This window comes from Gavialis gangeticus, unplaced genomic scaffold (assembly GCF_001723915.1).
Source record: "Gavialis gangeticus isolate Ggan-Ray unplaced genomic scaffold, GavGan_comp1, whole genome shotgun sequence".
Taxonomy (NCBI): Eukaryota; Metazoa; Chordata; order Crocodylia; family Gavialidae; genus Gavialis; species Gavialis gangeticus.
In genome coordinates this window covers 60,690,043-60,709,616 of record NW_017729025.1, presented here as the reverse complement: position 1 = coordinate 60,709,616, position 19,574 = coordinate 60,690,043, and the positions used below count along the sequence as shown (strand labels likewise).

General features: G+C 40.0%; 1 protein-coding gene across 2 annotated transcripts in view; it reads left to right on the top strand.

Moving 5' to 3' along the window:
• BRMS1L (breast cancer metastasis-suppressor 1-like) overlaps positions 1-18,933 on the top strand; it is a 56,707-nt gene extending 37,774 nt beyond the window's left edge. For both annotated transcript variants that reach the window (XM_019518880.1, XM_019518881.1), the window contains exons 5-10: positions 3,206-3,302; positions 4,320-4,403; positions 9,581-9,645; positions 13,102-13,141; positions 14,413-14,539; positions 17,336-18,933. In XM_019518880.1, coding sequence (XP_019374425.1) covers positions 3,206-3,302; positions 4,320-4,403; positions 9,581-9,645; positions 13,102-13,141; positions 14,413-14,539; positions 17,336-17,459 — 537 coding nt within the window. In that variant the 3' untranslated portion in view covers positions 17,460-18,933. The remainder of the gene's footprint in view (positions 1-3,205; positions 3,303-4,319; positions 4,404-9,580; positions 9,646-13,101; positions 13,142-14,412; positions 14,540-17,335) is intronic.
• The last annotated feature ends 641 nt before the right edge of the window (positions 18,934-19,574 follow it).

Sequence of the window (19,574 nt, the reverse complement as noted above, 5' to 3'; positions counted from 1 at the left end):
GTAAAGAACAAATATGAATGTGAAATTCAAGCTTCTCGTCAACACTGTGAGGTACTGCTAACTTGTTAAAACTGACAGTTGATTGTCTATCTTTGAACTCTCTTGCATGTTAGTTAATGAGAAGTACATCTTTAGTTGTTGTTATTGCCATCATTTTACTATGGTAAGTAACTTCTCACTGTATTACTGTGAAAGAAACATATTATCAGAAACATCCTGAAAGTACATGTCAGCTTATCAGCTTGGCTTTGAATAAGCAAATTTAATATGTTTTCATTAACAGAGTTTGTTAAAGATTAAAAATTATTTTGGAAATTAGAGTTACATACTAGGCATCCAAGGAAATAACTATAGCATTATTCCACCATAAATACAACAATCATACTGCAATTTTTGGAATTGTTTTAATGTATAAAGCTTTTAACAACTGATAATACAGCCACTATTCAACAACTAGTACCAGAGGATTAGACATTTCTCAATTTTTGGATAATTTTTCAATTAATTTATTTAAATCAGGGGTGTCAAATCTCCTTGGGCCTACAGGCTAGATCCAGACTGTGGGGCTCCTCTTGAGCCAGATGTGGACGCACCTCTGGTAGTGTTAATCCACTAGAGGTTTTTGAGCCACAGGGATTAACATGCTTGTCCCTTGCCCTGATATAGCTGACACACATCCCCATTGGCTGTCTGTATGCCAGAATTCAATACTGGGCCCTATCCCTGAATTCTCAGCCCCTCTAGAAGCCCTGTGGGCTGGATGATATAGCTGTACTGGCTGGGTTTCATCTAAGTTAAGTGGGAAGTACTTGCATAGACAGAGTAATAAAATTGATTCTCTAGGTCTTGGATTGGATGGGGGAGACGCATCAAGGCCTATAAATTAAGATATACATTCTACTTGACCAAAAAACCAAAGGGTTTCTCTGAGCTTATGCAGTAATTGAAACATCTGGACAAATATAAATCTATTTATTCTTCAGATAATGTTACCTTTTTATCTAGATGTAACTTGGGTGACCTGTTGGATGTGACTGGATCCTGTTTCTGAATACGTTCTTCTAAGCTCCTTCCATTCGAGTGCTGAAAGTGGTTTTTCAAACTATGTATTTGGCATTTTTGACTGGTGGGACCTTGTTTTCCAACTGTTTAGACCTCATCCCATAGTCATCTTAATTACTCAGGTGCTTAGATGTGTTCTTCTGCATCCAAAGACTCACAGGGCTAATTTGTTTTGGTCAGAATCCTTTCATCCAGGGCCATCATTTAGGTTTCAGGGCTTCTTGCGACCTGGAGAACCTAATCCCAGAGGCTGGATCTGGCCCACAGGACTTGTTGCTAGAGGTGTTGCATCACAGCAGCTCCAGATCCCAGGGGGATAACAGTCCTGTCAAATTTTAGGAGTTTAGTTGCTCTTGGTGAATAAAATTGGCAGCGGGGGGAAAAGGGAGGGGGAGGTGGCTATGTTAACCCTCTGAGTTCTGGAGCCAAGCCTGCAGTGTACTGGCAGCTGTTGAGATTAATGCCACTGCTGCTGCTTGCAGATTGTCCAGCTCGTGAGAAGCCCCATGGTCCACATCCATCCTGTAGGATCAAATGAATTTGACACCTCTGCCTTAGGCTATATCACCATTCTAGCCTTCTTGCCATGAATGGCATGCTATGCTTATAGAGCATTCCTATAACATGGTCTCTCGCTTCCACCGGAAATCTCTTGGGCTTCTATAAAATATCCCAGCCTCATCTGTTTCTGTGAAGATATTTGTTTAAAATCAGCAATAGTGCTGGTGGCAAAACCATTGTTTTGCTGTAATGGGGCCAATCAATAGCTTTGTGTGTGCTATTGTAACTTCTCCATCTAGTCTGTCCTTTTGGTATCAAGTTCTTATTACAAAATTAATTCTCAAAATAATACTAGCTTTTGTATTAAAGAATGAAATGCATTATATTTGTAAAATAAAAATAATTTAATAAATACATTTCTTGTGACATTAGGCTTTCCATGTGACTCATGGAAATTAAAATAGATGTTGGAAAGACATTTCTAACAGGAGTTGTAGGCATTGTGCTCTTCCTTGGAATTTAAATATTTTGTAAGTTTGAAAAAGATGGTAAACATGATAGGATTTAAATACACTCAGTCTCCGTTATTGTCTCTCTTCTCCCCCACAAAAATAGGTATGTCCCACCACCACAAAGTTGTAACTAAATTTTTGGGTTTTTTCCCCCAGGTTTTTTTGTTTTTGTTTTTGTTTTTTTTTTACACATTAGCACTTTATTCTTAATGAAGACTTGAGTTGTCTTGTTTTCTTTCCTATTTGACTTTCCATAGCTGCTAATCTTGCGTTTCCTTAATAGTTTTTCCTTCTTTCCAATTCAGGTATCTCGTAGTATTTGAATCTAACGTACTTTTTTGACTCAGATCAAGCCTCCTTTCTGCATAAAAGAAATACTCCAGTGAAATCTTTAACACGTTTGTTGGAAGCTGACTGGCATAAAATAGTCTCAGGTCACTGAACTGCCTCAAGTAGTATATAAAATAGGACACAGCTACCAACATAGATCTTAAGTCTTCTTGTAACTGTCTCAGTCCTTCTGGAAATCATTAAATTATCATGCAATTAAAACAAATTAGACCCCTCCTGAAAACCCAGAAGTTAATTCCCATTTATACTTTGTCCATTTTCAGAAGAAGACTGTCAGCCAGATAAAAGGGTAGCAAATGTATTGTTTCAAAGTTCAGATCTCAAAATAATTTACAGTTGAAATATCTGTTCAGTAGGCCATTGTTTCCAATGCTCTTTGTATTCCATATTTGCTTCAGATCTTAAAAACAAGTTAATGGAGTACACCTCTATCCATAGTAGACCTCCTTTACTATTCACCACTGAGTTTTCTGTCATTAGTCATAGTAGAAAAACATACATTTGTGTCAGAGTAGAGATTGTATTTCTGGAGATCTAGCTTTTTTGCCTTGCATGCTTATCCATCACGCTAAGTTATTACCTTTGATCACTGAACATCTTGTATTCAGCCTGATATATCTGTAATAAATATTTGCTTTAAGTACCTAGGCTCTTCCACTGACAAAACCTGTGGATGAGGAACTTAAAGTAAAATGGGAAATGTGGCTCTAAACCATTGATGTAAGTTACATTTAGGTAACATTATGCATTCTTGTATGTTTAATTCTTGCCTTTTCCAGAGTGAAAAGCTCTTATTATATGATACTGTGCAAAGTGAATTAGAAGAGAAGATCAGAAGACTTGAAGAAGACAGGCATAGTATTGATATTACCTCAGGTAAATAGAATTTGAAAGATTTGTAAGCCCTCGGTTGTAGTCTGTTGTGTAGGTAATCCATCTGTGGACCTTGTTATACTCTAGAATCCTCATTTAGAATTGCATTCTAGATTTAATTCTAAGTCTGACCAAACTTAAACTTATATACAATGTTATTTTGGAATGTTCAGCATGCTTTGCCTCTGATTCTGAGGCTGTTAATTTTTCACTGTTGGTAAAAGTGTGTAATGGCCACCAAATTGAGAATACCAGGTCCAAGTCACAAAGTTATGTCTCCTACTTTTTCTCAGCCAAAAAATATTGAAAAAATATTAAAATTTCATGAAAAATGTGTACATTATCGCTGGCAAGTTTCTTTTGGTAAATGTGACATCTCTTATTAGACCTACTAAATAGTTGGAAAAATTGTTCTTTGCAAGGTTTTGGGCACGAACACGTGTCTTTAGACATAAGGAGAGTCTGCTGGTGTTGGTGGGCTCACACAGTCTCCTTCAATGGCCTTTTTGAGCAAGGGCATGTACCCATTATTGTAAAATCCTTGTTCTTGCTGCACAGCCTCCAGCTCGTGAAAATTACCTTCGTAGTCCGTCCTTCTTCCACCAGGCTGTATGGAGGATGATGCGGCACAGTCCATTCAAATTATGGGATTGCCTTTGCCTCTGTGTTGTGTAAGCTATTGTGTGGGCAGGCATTGTGCAGAAACACCATCTCAGACATGTCTCTGTTGGGCTCTTTGCATGCAGTGGTTCAGTTTTTTTTCAAAGTCTTGACAGACCACTGAGTTAACTGTGGCTGTCTTAAATAAGAAAAACACCCTTGATATCCATGGCTGAGAAGATGAAAATCAGGAGGTGTCACTTTGTGGCTCACGAAGCATGACACTGCAGTCTCTGAAGTGTCAAAAAATGATTTGTAGCGTTGTCTCAATTTTTTATTATGAAAACTAAACATGCAAATTCATGGTATCTAAAGAAAAATGTTCAACTAATGGAAGGTTTCTGAATGTATTTCTTTCAGAATTATGGAATGATGAACTACAGTCTAGGAAGAAAAGGAAGGATCCATTTAGTCCAGATAAAAAGAAACCTGTTGTTGTATCAGATATCCTTCCTCTAGCATTGTTATTTGATTATACTGTCTTTTTTAAAGCTGATCTTGCCAAACATCATAGTCTATTGCTGTATGACCAGCTGAGGCAATAATACAGTCTTAATGCTATTCACGGTAGGTAGATTTTGTTTGATAAGTCACCTTTTATATAATTTTGACAATCCAGAATAAGACTTCTGCTGCCAGAAAACTAGTTCATCTAGTGAGAGTGAATGCAAAAGTTACTGTTTTTAATTCCTTCTAATTTAGCATTTATTTCCAAAAATAGAAGTAGTCATGTATATTAACATTTCAGTTAAGGATGTGCTGCCATTTGTTTCAACTGATACATGGTACCAGCTCTAATTAGCAGTTTGCAAAGACAAAATTTGGGATCTTGAATTTGACACAGTTGCATATATATTATGTAAGATGACAAAGAGTGGATAACCTTCTAAAGAGAGTTTGGAGCTATTTTTACGATAATGTTATACATTATTTTAGTGACTTTAGAAATGAAGGCTCTAAAAAAATAAATTTAAACTTGTAGGTGATGGTTGCCATGGATACAAAGCTAAGGAAAGAATTAATAGCATGTGGTTGACCTGGTACAGTACTCAGGTAGCAGAAGAAGAAAAAGTGAATGATTCATGAGGCTGACTTGGGAGACATTTTGATAAAGGGGAAGAAAGAATGAAGGTAGTAGTTTCTTGGTCTGTGCCTCAAAAGTAACGATTAGTGACTTGGTTTTGCAAATAACGTGAAAGTTAGTAAGGTGATCCAAATAGTGACATGAATAAGAGCAAGTTGATGAGCCTGGAGACTAGAGAAAGAGGCTTCAGAAATGGTTTTCATTTCTGGACCATAGTTTAGAGGTGGGAGTGAAAAGAGACTTGTGCGTGTAAATGTTGCAAATCTGGCACCTTCAATTGCAAACCTCTGGGACAGACTTGTTCAGTGTTGAGCATACTTTTGGTTTCAGACAGAGTTTGATATTGGGCTGTACATAATAGGAGGGCAAGGAAACATAATGTGACAAAGGTTTAATTTAAATGATAGAGGTGAAAGCAGGATAGAAGATTAAAGATGTAACTTTAGATAGTGTAATTTCTTTATTGTGCTCTTCCTGCATAGGTGTTTTTATGTGGCTTTCTTTTAAGTTTCCTCTTCATTTACTTCAGTGTAAGAGTCTTGTGTTACTCTTTAGTTGCATGTTTTAAATTCCTGAAGTCAAGATTGTTAATGTTTAAAATTAAGGGGTAGGGAAATGTCTTGCTTCTAACTTGGTGGAAGGACTGAGGGACCTTAGGTATTAGCAAATTGAGCTATAGTTCATGTGTACCCTTTTCCCCCTTGCATTGAGGAGGTGAGAGGGTCAGGTGACTGAATCCTAAGAGTTAGGCTCAAAGGCCATTTATACACGTGCTGTGGGAGTGCGGTGGAGGGAGGAGTGTCTGGAGCATCTCAAGTATCAGCATCCTTTCGCTGAAAAATGGTGAATGAGCTTTAGTTAAAGTGCCCCCACCACCATTTTTCGGAAGGGGATGCTGGTACATGAGATGCTAGAGTCTGCTGGAGCACAGTAATTACCAGGTTCCCGCAGACTTGATTAACTGAGTGTGCTCTGCACTGTAAGTACAGTGTGTCAGAGCAGCCTTGCTGCTTGTGGATAGGTGCCCAAAGAGTATAAACAGATGTAGGCTGCATGACTAACTGCATATTTCAGGTTGAGTCAACAAATACCATTATATACCTGTGTAGCTACCAGGGAAAGGGTTCTATATATTCTTTTCCATTTTTACAAAGCCATGTAAGTAATCACAATTTTTTAGCATTTTCTCCCAGGAGAAAGTCTTCTGTTTTGGGTTCCTACAAACATACCAGTCCATTGTTCCACTTTAAATACCTGTGGACTATGTGAGAGAGTATGGTGGGGGAGGGGAGAATAATGTTGTGTACCTCTGTTGTTAATAGTGATTTGTGCAAGTTAACTGCCATTCATTTTGGGAACAAGCCTGTCAGGCTATGTGCCCTGCCCCTTTCACTGAACAGCAGTGCCGCTTTGGAAGGGCTACCTGTATGAAGGCCTGTGTCTCTTTTCTTTTGTTTCTGGTTTTGACTGAGATCAATCCTCAAATAAGATGTTTGTTTACAGCCATAAGATCCAACAGCAATAGTGGTTCTTGGCTTGAAGGCCATCTAACACTGCACCGAACCCAAATGAAAGCCTGACACCAGCAGAGTACTTTTCCCTGCTTTTGGCTCCCAACCAGTGTTAAAAGAATGTCTGTTTCATTCTTCTGCACATGCTGATCAGTGCTTTAATTGAGGTTCACTGAATTGGGATGGCTGCTTTACTGAAATATTTCCTGGAAAGATGGTTGATCTTAATGGTAGTGAATAGCAATGACAGTTCCTAAGTTAAGACAGTATTATAAATGTAGCTTAATGCTGATGCTTTCAGCTAGTGGCAGAAAGTTAAATGGCAGATGATCACTTTTTTCAGGTGTAAATTTACTCTGGTCTTTTAATATAGAAATTCCTAAAAGAAATTAAATAGCATGTGAGAAAATATAAATTCTTTATTCCTCAATGAAGGATGATCAGGTGCTGAATGTTTGAGGTGCAAGCTAAATAGTGTCAGATTTTACAGTGAATAAACTACACGGGTGACTTGTTTTAATATATATAAAAAAACTCCATTCAGTAAATTAGTAGTGATTTTAATGTTAAGTCTGCATGTGAAGTAGTTGTTTCAGGAAATGAGCAATACCTGAAATTTAATTCAAGATTGAAATATTATTTTAATAATCTCTGGTAGGTCTTCAAGTACCAAAATTGTGTTTACAAAGAGAATGGTAATCAACTAGTCTCTGTGTCCATAAATTCTCTCTAGTCGTATATTTGTCAGGTAACACCATTACATGTAATGCTATTTGGAATCTTACACCCTGATTCAGTTGTTCTGTTGATCTCGTCTAGAATAAAAACAAAGTTTTTAAAGAATTAATGAGCAGTGGGTATTAAAAGCATCAGTCCAGATCAGTTTCTTGAACTGTTTTAAAGCTAGTGTGCTTTTAAGCTCAGTAGTTAACTTCAAAATTTAATAATTTTAATATGTTTTTTCTTTAAACAGGCATACTTTATAGAACTTTTAGTGACAGAAAGAACTGAAGCTTATTGTAAAGTCATCCCAGTAAGATATTTTTTGCATCATTTGTAGTGTAGTAGGTAACAATTTATCATCCAAAGCTGATATTTTTTGACACGGCTTTCAGTGTTTAAATCTTTATTTCCTGAGTTTTGGATATTTGTGGGTTTGTTTTTTTTTTACATTACCATTTTTTCTATAGACTAGTACTTATGATTAGGAACCTACCTAACTTGTGAATTTTTCAGTTTTTTCGTGGAAGCTGTGAAATCCAGGTTGCCCAGAATCTATTAAAAAAAAACAAAACAAAAAACAAAAAATAAGGGGAAGGTGTCAGCTGGTGAGGCAGCACAAAAGGGACAACAGATAAGATGACTCTCTCCTCTTATCCCCCCCAGGACCTCTCTGCCAATCAGTGCTAAGGGGTGGGGCTGGGTGAAGGGCAACCAGTAGTCAAGATAGCAACTGCCCCTTCATCCCTCCTGGGACCTCTCCACCAATCAGCATCAAGGGGTGGGGCCTCCACAAAATGTCCATGAAATGGGCTCTTTATGCCAGGACAAATCTGCAAAAATAGTTTTGTCTTGGTAAGAGTTAAATGAATCCCTATTTATTAAGGTTAATGCTGCACTGGGGACGCTAAGTTAGATTCCTGCTGTCCATGAGGTAGTGAACTCTAATTTATTGTGATGTATTCTTTTTTCTTTTGCCATACAAGAAACAAGGATTATCTTGGTTTTTTCAAGTACAGACTGTATACATCAGAAAAATATCTAATCTACCTCCTTCTCCTCCCCTTCACCCAGCTCGATGTAAAAACATTCTGCCTAAATCATCCCAAACAAATGTTGGAAGGTTTTTAAGGACAAGTTAGACTATGATGGAGATTCCAAAACCAATTCTAGTACTTAACTTGTCTTATAGTTACAGAGTCTTCCAAATATCTAACCGAAGGGACTTTTTGCAATGTAAGCCCATTATTACTTGTTCTGTTCCCTGGGCACAGAACAATTGATCACCGTGCCCTTTATAACAAAACTTTTTTTGTATTTTAAGACTTAACAAATCCCTGCCTCAGTCTTCTTGTCTTCAAACTAAATAACTCCCAGTTTTTTCAAGTTTTCCTTACACATCATGTTTTCTAGACCTTTAATCATTTCTGTTGCCCTCTGCTGGACTCTTTCCAACTTTCCGTGTCTATTTTGAAGTTTGGTGTCTAAAACTGGACAGAGTTCTCTGTGAGGCTTCACCAGAGCTGGGTAGATTGGAAGGATCACTTTTTGTAGCTTGCATGCAGCACTTCTGTTAATACATTCTAATAGACTATTAGCTTTTTTCTTTTTTTTTATGTTAACTTGTTCACTGCTAACAAGTTAACATTAAACTGTTAATGTTAGTTTATTGTTACAAATGCACTGTTGACTTGTTCAACTTGCAGTCCATATCAGCCCCCAAATCCTTTTCTTCATTGTTGCAACCTTGAAAATCACTCCCCAAATGTCATCTGTGCATTTGATTATTCTGTCCTAAGTGCCGGAATGTATACTTTTCTATATTGAATTTCATCCAATTTTATTTCAGACCGTTTTCCTAATTTATCAAGGTGATTTTTTTTTTTTTTAATATCCGATTCTTTAAAATGTCTTCTACCCCAGCATTTTGGCATCATCTGCAGATGTAATTAACATGCACTCAATTTCATCCTCCCACTCATTAATGAAGATATTGAACAGTAACAGACTCCAGGGGAAACCCCCCTTGATAGCTCCTCCCAGTTAGATCTTGAGTGCTAACTATTCTTCCATCATGATGATCCAATAAGTTACTCCTATAGGGAATGTCATTGGAAAGCCTTGCTAACTTTGAAGCAGGTCATATCTACTGCTGTGCTACTCACAAAGCCAGAAACCTTTTCATAGAGGGAAATCAGGTTGACTTAAGTATATAGCCATACTCATTTCTGGTTGTTGTTGAGTTACTTTGTACATATTGTATGCTAGTTTCACTATTAGTAAAGGAATTTCCTTAACTTTTCAACGCCCCTATATAGTTTATATGTTACAGGACCTCGATATACTTGAAGACTGGACAACAATAAGGAAGGTATGACTGAAGGATGAATGTCAGCAGCATTGTTCCCAATTGTTATGGCTTTTACAAATATATAAATGTATTTCCAATAAATTTAAGAACCAAAATATTGCAAGGCAGTATTCCTAATGTGGGTCTACTACAGTTCTTCCCAGCCTATTCCTCAGGAGGTGGCAGCTGCTGTGGCTGGAGCAGAACACGGAGTGTAGCTTGCCCTGCTCCCCTCCCCACAACCCTGTGGGCAGCACAGCCAAAGTGGAGCCCAGTGGTGGTGGGAAGGATGCGGGCTGCCCACTGCGAGCTTGGGGCTCCCTGCCCTACTGCCCTTCCCCTGAGGGCCTCTACAGCCCAGCAGGGGGGACCTGGCACAGGAGGCCAAGGAGGCTTGGTGCTATTGCTGGGAACCTCATGCCAGCTGCACTGCCATGGTGGGGCGCCCCCTGGCAACCCAACAGTAGTAGTGGTGATGGCATGGAGTTGCGCCCCCTCGTTACTGGTGGACAGGCAGGGGGTGCCTTGCCATGGTGGCGCATCCAGCATGCAGCTTCTGGCAGGGACACGGAGCCTCCCTGCCCAGCACTGCTGTGGAGGCCCTGGTGAGGAGGGTCCCGAGAGAGAGAGAGAGTCCCAAGCCTGCAGCAGGCAGCCTGCATCTGCCTCCATCCCACGCATAATTCTCCCCTCCGTGGGAGTGCGCAACCCCATTTTTTATCATTGCGACCCCAAATGGGGTTGCGACCCCAGGGTTAGGAACCACTGGTCTAGTAGCTAGAGCATGGAAATAGGGTTCCAGTTCTAAACTAGATCTGAGGTAGATGTATCTGGTCTTGGCTATGTTGCTTAGCCTATGGACCTTAGTTTCCATATCTCTAAAATGAGTAATTCATATTCTGGCAAATTCAGTAATAAACTAAACCTACATCTGGATTCTGTGGCATTCTGCAGTAGTCACGAGGAAGTACTGTAGAATTTCACTTGCATTAAAAAAAAAAGATCTGAAAGCCTATCTATAAATCAGCATAGTAACTTCTCTTTAATAGTAAAATCAGCTTATTTACTGTTTCCCTATGCTTCTACTTTAATCATGCCATAGTTCTGACACAAACTCTCTGTAAGCCAGTGATTCTCAACCAGAGTACCATGGCCCTAGTGTGCCTTGAGATCCTTTCAAGTGTGCTGCAGGGTGCCACATAATGTTAGCAGTGTCAGGTTTGCCAATGTGATTCACAAGATAAACCAAGACACTTCAAAAAGAAATCCATAGTTGTGGTCTGTCTGGGTTGTTTCCAACAGAAAAACTGCTCTATTTATTTTTCTGTAGTCAAAAATAGAGTGAAAACTAGGAGCTGGCATTTGCCAGGGTTGCCTTGAATTTATCCAGGGGTGTCTCAAATATAAAAAATTTAATAACCATCGCTGTAGGCAAAATTCCATTCTTCCTACATCTCTTGGTGGCCAAATCTCCCTCCTGCTTAGTACCATGAATGAAACCTAGGAAGTAGCAGGTCACTAGGATGTAAAAGCAGTGCTTTCCAATCTGTAGTGTGCCAGATTACTTCAAGGAGATGTGAGTGAAGGAAAAGTTTCGATGTGGAGAAAGCTTCATGATGCTGAATCCACACTTCTTACTGTAAGCAGGTTGCTTTAAATTGCATGTAAAACTGGTTGTGTTTGACTGCACACCTGCCTTCCTCCCTTTCCTATGGAACCAAAGAAGGGAAAGCAAAATAAACAGATAAAAGCAGAAGATAGGAAAATGCTGAGAAACATGGAGAAAAAAACACTGGGTGGGAGGGAGAGAGAGAGGAAAATAGGTGTATGAAGATGAACAAAGCAAAAAAGTGGTACAGTTGCAACTGGTACAATATAGGCAAATACAGCACAGGTCAGGCTTCAGCAAAAGCAGGTTGGAGACTGCTTTGCTTTACTTACCATAGGAATTGAGCAGAATAGACACCTGCTCATAGAAAAGATTTCACCCTCAAGTGCATATAAAGTCATAGATTTCGTAGACATTACGGCTGGAAGGGACTTCGGAAGATCGTCGAGTCCAGCCTCCCGCCTGAAGGGCAGGAAGTCAGCTGGGTCGTAGGATCCCAGGAAGATAAGCATCCAATTTACTCTTGAAGGTGTTCAATGTAGGTGTGTGAACTACCTCTGATGGCAGGCTATTCCAGACCTTGGGGACTCGGACAGTAAAGAAATTCTTATGTCCAGTCTGAAACGGTCTTGCAGTAGTTTATAACTGTTCGACCTCGTCATCCCTTGGGGCGCTCTGGTGAACAAACGTTCCCCCAGATCCTGGTGGTCACCCCTGATAAACTTATAGGTGGCCATCAGATCACCCCTGAGCCTGCACTTTTCCAGGCTAAAGAGCCCCATGGCTCTCAGCCTGTCATTGTAAGGTGTGTTTTCCTGACCTCTGATCATGCACGTGGCTCTTCTCTGGACTCTCTCAAGCTTCTCCACATCATGGACGCAGTATTCCAGCTGCGGCCTCACCAAGGCCGAGTACAAGGGGAGAATGACTTCCTGGGATTTGCTTGAGAAGCATCTATGGATGCAAGCCAGCGTTTTGGTCGCTTTACTAGCTGCAGCATTGCATTGCAGGCTCATGTTCATCTTGTGGTCAATGATGACCTCCAAGCCTCTTTCTTCCGTAGTGGTAGCCAGCGTAGCACTGCCGAGCCTATAAGGATGCTGCAGGTTTTTTCTCCCAAGGTGGAGAACCTTGCATTTTTCGGTGTTAAACACCATCAGGTTCTCATCCGCCCATTTGCTGAGCCTGTTCAGGTCAGCCTGGATCACCCGTCTGTCTTCTGGTGTGGATGCTTTGCCCCAAAGTTTGGTGTCATCAGTGAACTTGACCAGTCCGCTTCTGACTCCAATGTCCATATCATTAATGAAGATGTTGAATAATGTGAGTCTAAAGACAGAATCTTGGGGGACCCCACTGGTCACAGGACACCATGATGATTGACTTCCATCAATTACTACCCTCTGGGTCAGACCAGAGTAGGTGAAGCAGATTACGCAAAGAAACTTATAGAACACAGTGGAACACAATTATAAGAATATTTTAAGAACCTAAATAGCAGCTTGTTTCTACTGCATTTTATTTTTTTGCAATCTTTGCATCTTTTGCAATTATAAGATGGCTTTAGTCATTTTATGTAATTTTGGATTCAGTTGGTATAGATATAAAATCAGTTATAAATTTTTGAGTAAAATGTCTTCTTGCTTTATTTACAATACAAGCTAATTAAGAGATAATAGTTTTTTGTACATATTCTGTGTATGCTTTTATTCAGCTATTTAGTCAGTGCTTTGCAGTGTTTGTGTAGACCCTGCTCTGATACATATAAATGCAGGTATCTTAAAATACATTATACTGAAATGAAGTAGTTTTACAAAAAGCTTTAGTTGCTGAAGAAGTAACTAACTTGATTTCTTCCTTTGTATTTCAAGGCAATGGCTACGTTGGGGCCACACAGAGTAAAGTCAGAACGTAAGTCACAAAAACACTTCAGTATTGCCTAGCTTTGTAAAATAATATTTAAACACAACAGCACACATTTCCTCTGGAGACTACATGTGTATTTGTAGAGTGCAGTAATGGAGGAAGAGGGCAGAGGGCTGTAGCCTGCCACCTTTCCTCTCTGATCTTGATGAAGCACATGCTTTTGCACCAGGGCTGCTGACTTAAATTTATATCCTATGCTTTTATTAGTTTTACAGCATGTACAATATGGGAAAAGATGTTTTTTAATGTTATTATCAACTTAAATGGTAGAAAAATACTCACAGAAGGAATGGGCCTTTGGTGAATGCATATATCAGGGATTGTCAACCAGGGGTACTTGCAAAGGCCCTAGGGGATATGCATGGGGATAGAGCGCTGCCACACACTGTCCTGTGCTGCCACATAGGCACTGTCTGCTTGGCCAGATGTGGGGGGTGGGGGAAGTGTTCAGCTGCCTGCCTTCTCCCCCGCCCCCAGCTCTGCATCTAGTGTGTGCTAATGTGTGTTCAGCTGTGCACACTCCCCCCCAGCTCTGCATCCGGCCATGCACTGCTACCTGTCTCCTCTGTGTCCAACTGCCGGGGGTACACTGATCCAAAAAGGTTTAAAACCCCTGGCATATATGTATTAATACAGCATTATCAATGTGGCCTCAGCGGCAGTACAGAGCAGGACATTGAATTCAGAGCTTGGGGTAACATTTGGAAAGTTTGATTTTTTTTTTTACTATGCTTTCTTAATTTGAGCAAATCAAAGGTAATGCCAAGGTGGCAGGCATGAAAATGTCTGTGCTAGGTGAAAAAGGAAACCAAAAAAGGTGTGAAGGAATAGTGGGGAAACTACACAGAAGGCAGGCAAGGATGTTCTCTTTATTTGGGAGGGTTTTATTAATGCCAGTGTATAGGGGAGGAAAGGAAACAAGCAGCAAAAGAGCCAACAATGGTGTTCAGTGCCTGCCATTTAAAATCCTACCACAAATATATCAGCTTCTCTTACGTTTTCCAGATTTCTCATTCTGTACAAAAGAGCTGCAGATCTGATGATGTCTTTTTCTTTCTGAAAATACAAATAGTGTTTTTCATGGAAACAAATACAACAGGAAATAAAAAAACAAAACAAAAACAAACACACCTTTCCTCTTCGCTTTCTTAACTTTCATTGGCCGAAGGACAGATGTAGATAGTATGTGGATAATTTATTTGTGAACCTAACTTATGCTGGTTCAGTATTAATGGTGTCTCTGTTCATTGCTTTAGCACCTGTCAAATTAGAAAAACATATGCACAGTGCTAGGTCTGAAGAAGGAAGACTGTATTATGATGGAGAATGGTATGGCCGTGGACAGACAATATGTATTGATAAGAAAGATGAATGCCCTGCAAGGTAAAGGTCATTTTGTTGCCTTCTCTCATTTACAGTAATATATGTGTACACGGAGTGGAGAAGTACATGTTTTAGTCGAGCGTTATTGCCTTCTCAATTACTGGTTACTGGTTTATTTCAGAAAATAAAATGCCTGCTTCAGGACATCTGTTTGTTTTCCCTAACTATGTAAATGCTGCCTCATGGAACACACAGAGATCGTTGATAACCAATGCATAAATAATAGTATAAACCAAGGCAACCTGAGGCCTGTGGGTCAGATCCAGAGCAAAGCAAAGCCTGGATATTGACAGCAGTGTGGTAGTGGGGTGGGAAGCACCAGCCTGCCACAGAATGAGCAGTATTACTTTGGCCCACTGCTAGGCCCACTACAAGGTTGCTGACCCCTGGTTAAAAAAAATACTGTGTCTCTTAAATCTAGACTTTTATACCATATTTAAGATGGTAGAGGTATGTCTACATGGCACATTGTGCTGCTGTGCAGACATAGCATATTTATAATTGGTGGTATCTTATGTACCAGAAATCTATACAGCATAAGGTAGTGCTGTGCAGAGAGGTCTAAGCTACCTCTGCACATGCTATTTCTACTTCCAGTACCATGAGTGAAATTGCTTTCATATAGTGAGTGAAATTGCTGTCCTTATATTTGAAGAGCTCAGCACCGTATGAATTTGCTCTGAAGCTGAAACTTAAGGGACATTTTCCTTCCTGTACTGGATCCTGACACTTTAAAGCAGGCTTGTCCAACTGGTGGCTTTGAGGACGCATGTGGCCTGCTGAGGGTTAATTTGCAGCCCCTGGGCTCTCATTTGGACTCCCCTTCTTCCCTCTCTCCATCACACTGGCTTCAGCAGCAGCTAGGGTCTCCAAGTTCCCCCTGCCTCTTCTGTTTTCCACTTGCTGCCCCTGCCCCAGGGAGTTTGGTGGTATGGCATGGCCCAGGGCTGCCATGCAGTGCGGTTCAGTGGGGGAGCCCACAGCTGGGGACCCCAGGGCAGCTACACGGCATGTGGCCCAGGGGGCTCATGTCTTCTGCTGGTGTAGCCCACAGGGTGTATAGCCCCGGCCACTTGGATGTTGGACAGCGCTGCTTTATAGGGGTGCATTGATAGAGATTTTTGGGGCCGATACTGATTGCTGATTTTTAAGGAAGCATATCAGCCGATACCGATCCAATTTCCAATTATGCAGCTCTTCAGCTTGAAGAGCTGCATTTAGCTGGTAAGTTTGGTGTGGTGGAAGGGGAGGAAAGAGGTGTGTGGAGGGGCAGATCAAGGTCCCTGCGGTGAGGGAGGGAATGGGGCAGGGGCAGGCACTGACTAGCCGGGCCGGAGAGGGGCATGGGACAGAGCTGCAAGCAGCTTGTCCAGGGCCGGGAGGCATGTGCCCCCCAGGAAGCACGTGGTATGGGGTGGGCTGCAACTGCAGGCTGTGGCTGAGGTGGGCATGGGATGGAGGCATGGCTCGTTGCGGGGGTGGCGCTCACTGCTGTGAGCAGCTTGTCTGGTTCTCATCTGGTGGCTTCTGCTATTTCTACTGCTTGTCCGGGAGGGCAGTGGGGGTGGGGAGGGGGGCGTGTGCCCCCAGATCTGCCTGGCTGGGAAGAGTCCAGCCCCAGCCTGTCCTGCTTTGCCCCAGCCCGTGCAGATCTGGTGGTACATGTGCCCCCCATGCCTTCCTGGGAGAGCAACAGGAGCAGTGGTGAGAGCTGCCAGACAAGCACTGGATGAGCTATGCACAGTGGTGGGAGCTGCACCCCCACTTCCTTTGCCCACCCTGATCCCGGCTGGGCATCCCCAACCCTACACCATCCCTCACCGTGGGGGCCTTGATCTGCCCCCCCGCATCCCTCCCTTTCCTCTTCCACTATACCAGACTTACCAGCTGCCAGCTCTGGTTCTCACTGCCTTTGTGCTGTGCTGCAGCTGTGCGCATATACAGGCATTTATTGGACAAATTATCGGCCGCATTGGGCCGATTTCTGATGTGGAAAATTTTCTTTATATCAGTGCCCATCTGATATAGAGACCGATACAGTTCTCTTTGGTTTACTTGTTTGTCAAAGTAATAACGACCAAGCCTGCATGCCACAGACAATCAAGTTCCATGTTTTGTTTCAGTCCTTTATGCAAAAGGTCCAAAGAAGAGAATAGAGCGTGCCTGAAAACTTAGAAAACCTACAGCTCCAGAATATATTCTTACTAATGTTTAACTAAGGAAACCATGCAAGGAGAAATAGTTCATGTAAAAGAGTTGGTTAGCCAGGTGGTTCAGTGGGGTTTTTTTTGTTTTGTTTTTGTTTCGTTCTTTCCTGTTTAGCTATACTGGCTAACGGTTAAAAACGTAAGTTTTTCCTAACTTTTTCTCTACTGAAAAGCATCTTGGCTTTGACCTGTTAGGTTTTTGTGAAGGAATCCACTATAAGCTGGTGGACAGTGACAATAATTTTACAAGGATTTCAGAGGCAAGCATATATTTTTTACTCTGAATGGTCTTTAAGGCAAAAGATGCATGTCCTTTTGACAAATGAAAATAAAAATCCATTATACTGCACAAAGACACGTAAGTGAAAAGTTATTACTAAAGATGTAGTGAGTCTTGGATATACGCATGTCTTTAGTTGAATGCAAAAATGGAGAAAGTATGAAGGAGGCAGTCAGTATTTTTTTCTGAGCTTGGCATTTCTGAATGCAAGCAATTATATGCTATGATACTCAGCAATGAGATTGATCCATTGGTTTATAGTATAGTCAATTTTAAGTCTGAATGGTGAAATCTAATTTTTCCTTTTAGTGCTATCATTACAACAATTAACCACGATGAAGTTTGGTTTAAGAGGCCAGATGGAAGCAAGTCCAAACTGTATATTTCCCAGCTGCAGAAAGGAAAGTATTCAATAAAACATAATCATAATTGACCATTTCTAACCACACGTGTAATAAGTGGTGTTACTATGCTTGATGTGCCATGGGATGAAAGCTGTATTTAATAATGTTTTGTATTCTCCTTAATTTTATGGCAATATCCAATGTGTACTTGTAGTGCTGTATGTAAAGCTTCATATGGATGTCCTTTAATAGGTGGTGACATTTAATCATGTTGACAGACATTTTACCTCTAAATTGGGTCCAGTGCCTAAGATATGAAGTATGCCCTTCAAATATAAAGGCTAAGAACTCCTCATTAAATACTGTATATTTAAAATATAAAACATTTACTTTTATTATTAGTGGCTAGATTGTGTGTGGTAACTGTGCAATTATCACTTTTACTAGCAATTTATTTTCATATGTTCAGTGAACTTGTCATACTTGTCTTGTGGGTGTTGGTGGGTGTTCTCAGATGTTGCTTCTGAATAGTCTGCAATGGTATAAGTATTCTTTTATCTGATGTGAACAGAATTTCTTAAACTTGAGACCCTGAACAGCTTTGCTAGTGTTGGTGTGTAACCTTTTGTAAGTTTTCCCATACTACTTGTAAAAAATAAAGGCAATATTTTAAGATAAATTTTTGAGGAGCACTTTCTTAGTCTAGGAACCTAGTTTATAGTAACCAAACTCATGGTTTTCTTTTTCAGGTTACTTTAAAATTCTAGCATAAAGTCAATGTAAAGGAGACAGCATTGTTTTTACTTATATTTTATGTCAACCACAGAGGGCACAGGTGCCTGGGGTTATTATGTAAATGGTAAACAGTTAGCTAAAAGTACTATTACATACTGGACTTGTCTGATCTATAGTCTTATGAAACAAATATTATTATATTTTTTCAGAAGTAAAACTTATTCCCAGAAATGGTATTTCTGGGAGAAACTAACACAGCTCTCAAATGGCATGTTTCATATTTTTAGTAGTTTAGTTCCATTAGAATGATTTAATGCAGTTCAGAAAGTTTGATGTCTGTTAAAGCTTACCTTCAAGGTGTCAAGGGCAGAATCCCTGAAAACCTTAGTGTTACAGTACATGTTTAGAGCATAGAAAATAAACAGGTGGGATTATAGAAAAATAGTTTTCCTGGTGGCCTCGTGCACTTTACGATCCATTGTTCTGAGATTCTTTTTGGAGAAAGGAAGAATGATACATTTTGTTTTAATTTATCATGGCAAAAATAGTTTTCATTGTCCCACCATTAATAGTTAGACGTTTTACTCCTAACTGAAATATCTGTTGTTGCAGGGTGGTAATTATTTACAGTTGCCAAAATATTATGCCATTCTAGTTTATCTTGAACGATGCTTTTCTATCACTGTCACGTTACTATTAATTAATTGTACATTGACATGTTGGCTATTGACAATACTACTGTATGTACACAGTTGTTTGATAATTTTTTGTAATAAAATATTTGTATTTTTTAACTCGGTATATAAATAAATGATGTGTGGTAATGGACATTTTACAGTTGCTTTTTTCCCCTTCATGGCTGCAGATGTAGCCAGTCTTGCAGAGAAAAAATATTTTAAAGTCACCTAAAAATGTGCATTTTTCATAGAACCTAAAAGAGGGAAAACAGGTATTTAAGTATGGAAAATTTCCTTCTAATAAACCTATATTTTATTGTTGTAGTTTATCTGTGGACTTACTTTAATATTACATCAAAAATTATGTCTCCTTTAATTAAAAAAATAAATAAATCCATTAAACCAGAAAAAAGATTTGAACTATGGCATGGCAGACTTAGTAGAAAATGTAGTTATTTAAGTCAGTCAAGAGCAGGGTATAGTGAGCTTTAGACATGGGATCTAACCAAGTTAGGTGAATGAGCAGCTTAATTTCAAATAAAATTCTGTGCTGCAAAAGCTAGGCAGCACCTACACTGGGAAGAATAATTTGAACTACTCTTACATATTAGTGAGTTCCAGATCTAAACTGCAGCTTCTTGAGGAAAACATCTGAACATTATTGTCAGCAATATTAACCTGTCAAATATGCCGTCCAGGTTTAAAGCAGCATTTCTTAACCTGAGGGTTGCAATCCAAAAGTGGGACGCAAGAAGATTTCAGAGGGTTGTGAGCCACAGGTTGAAAAATGCT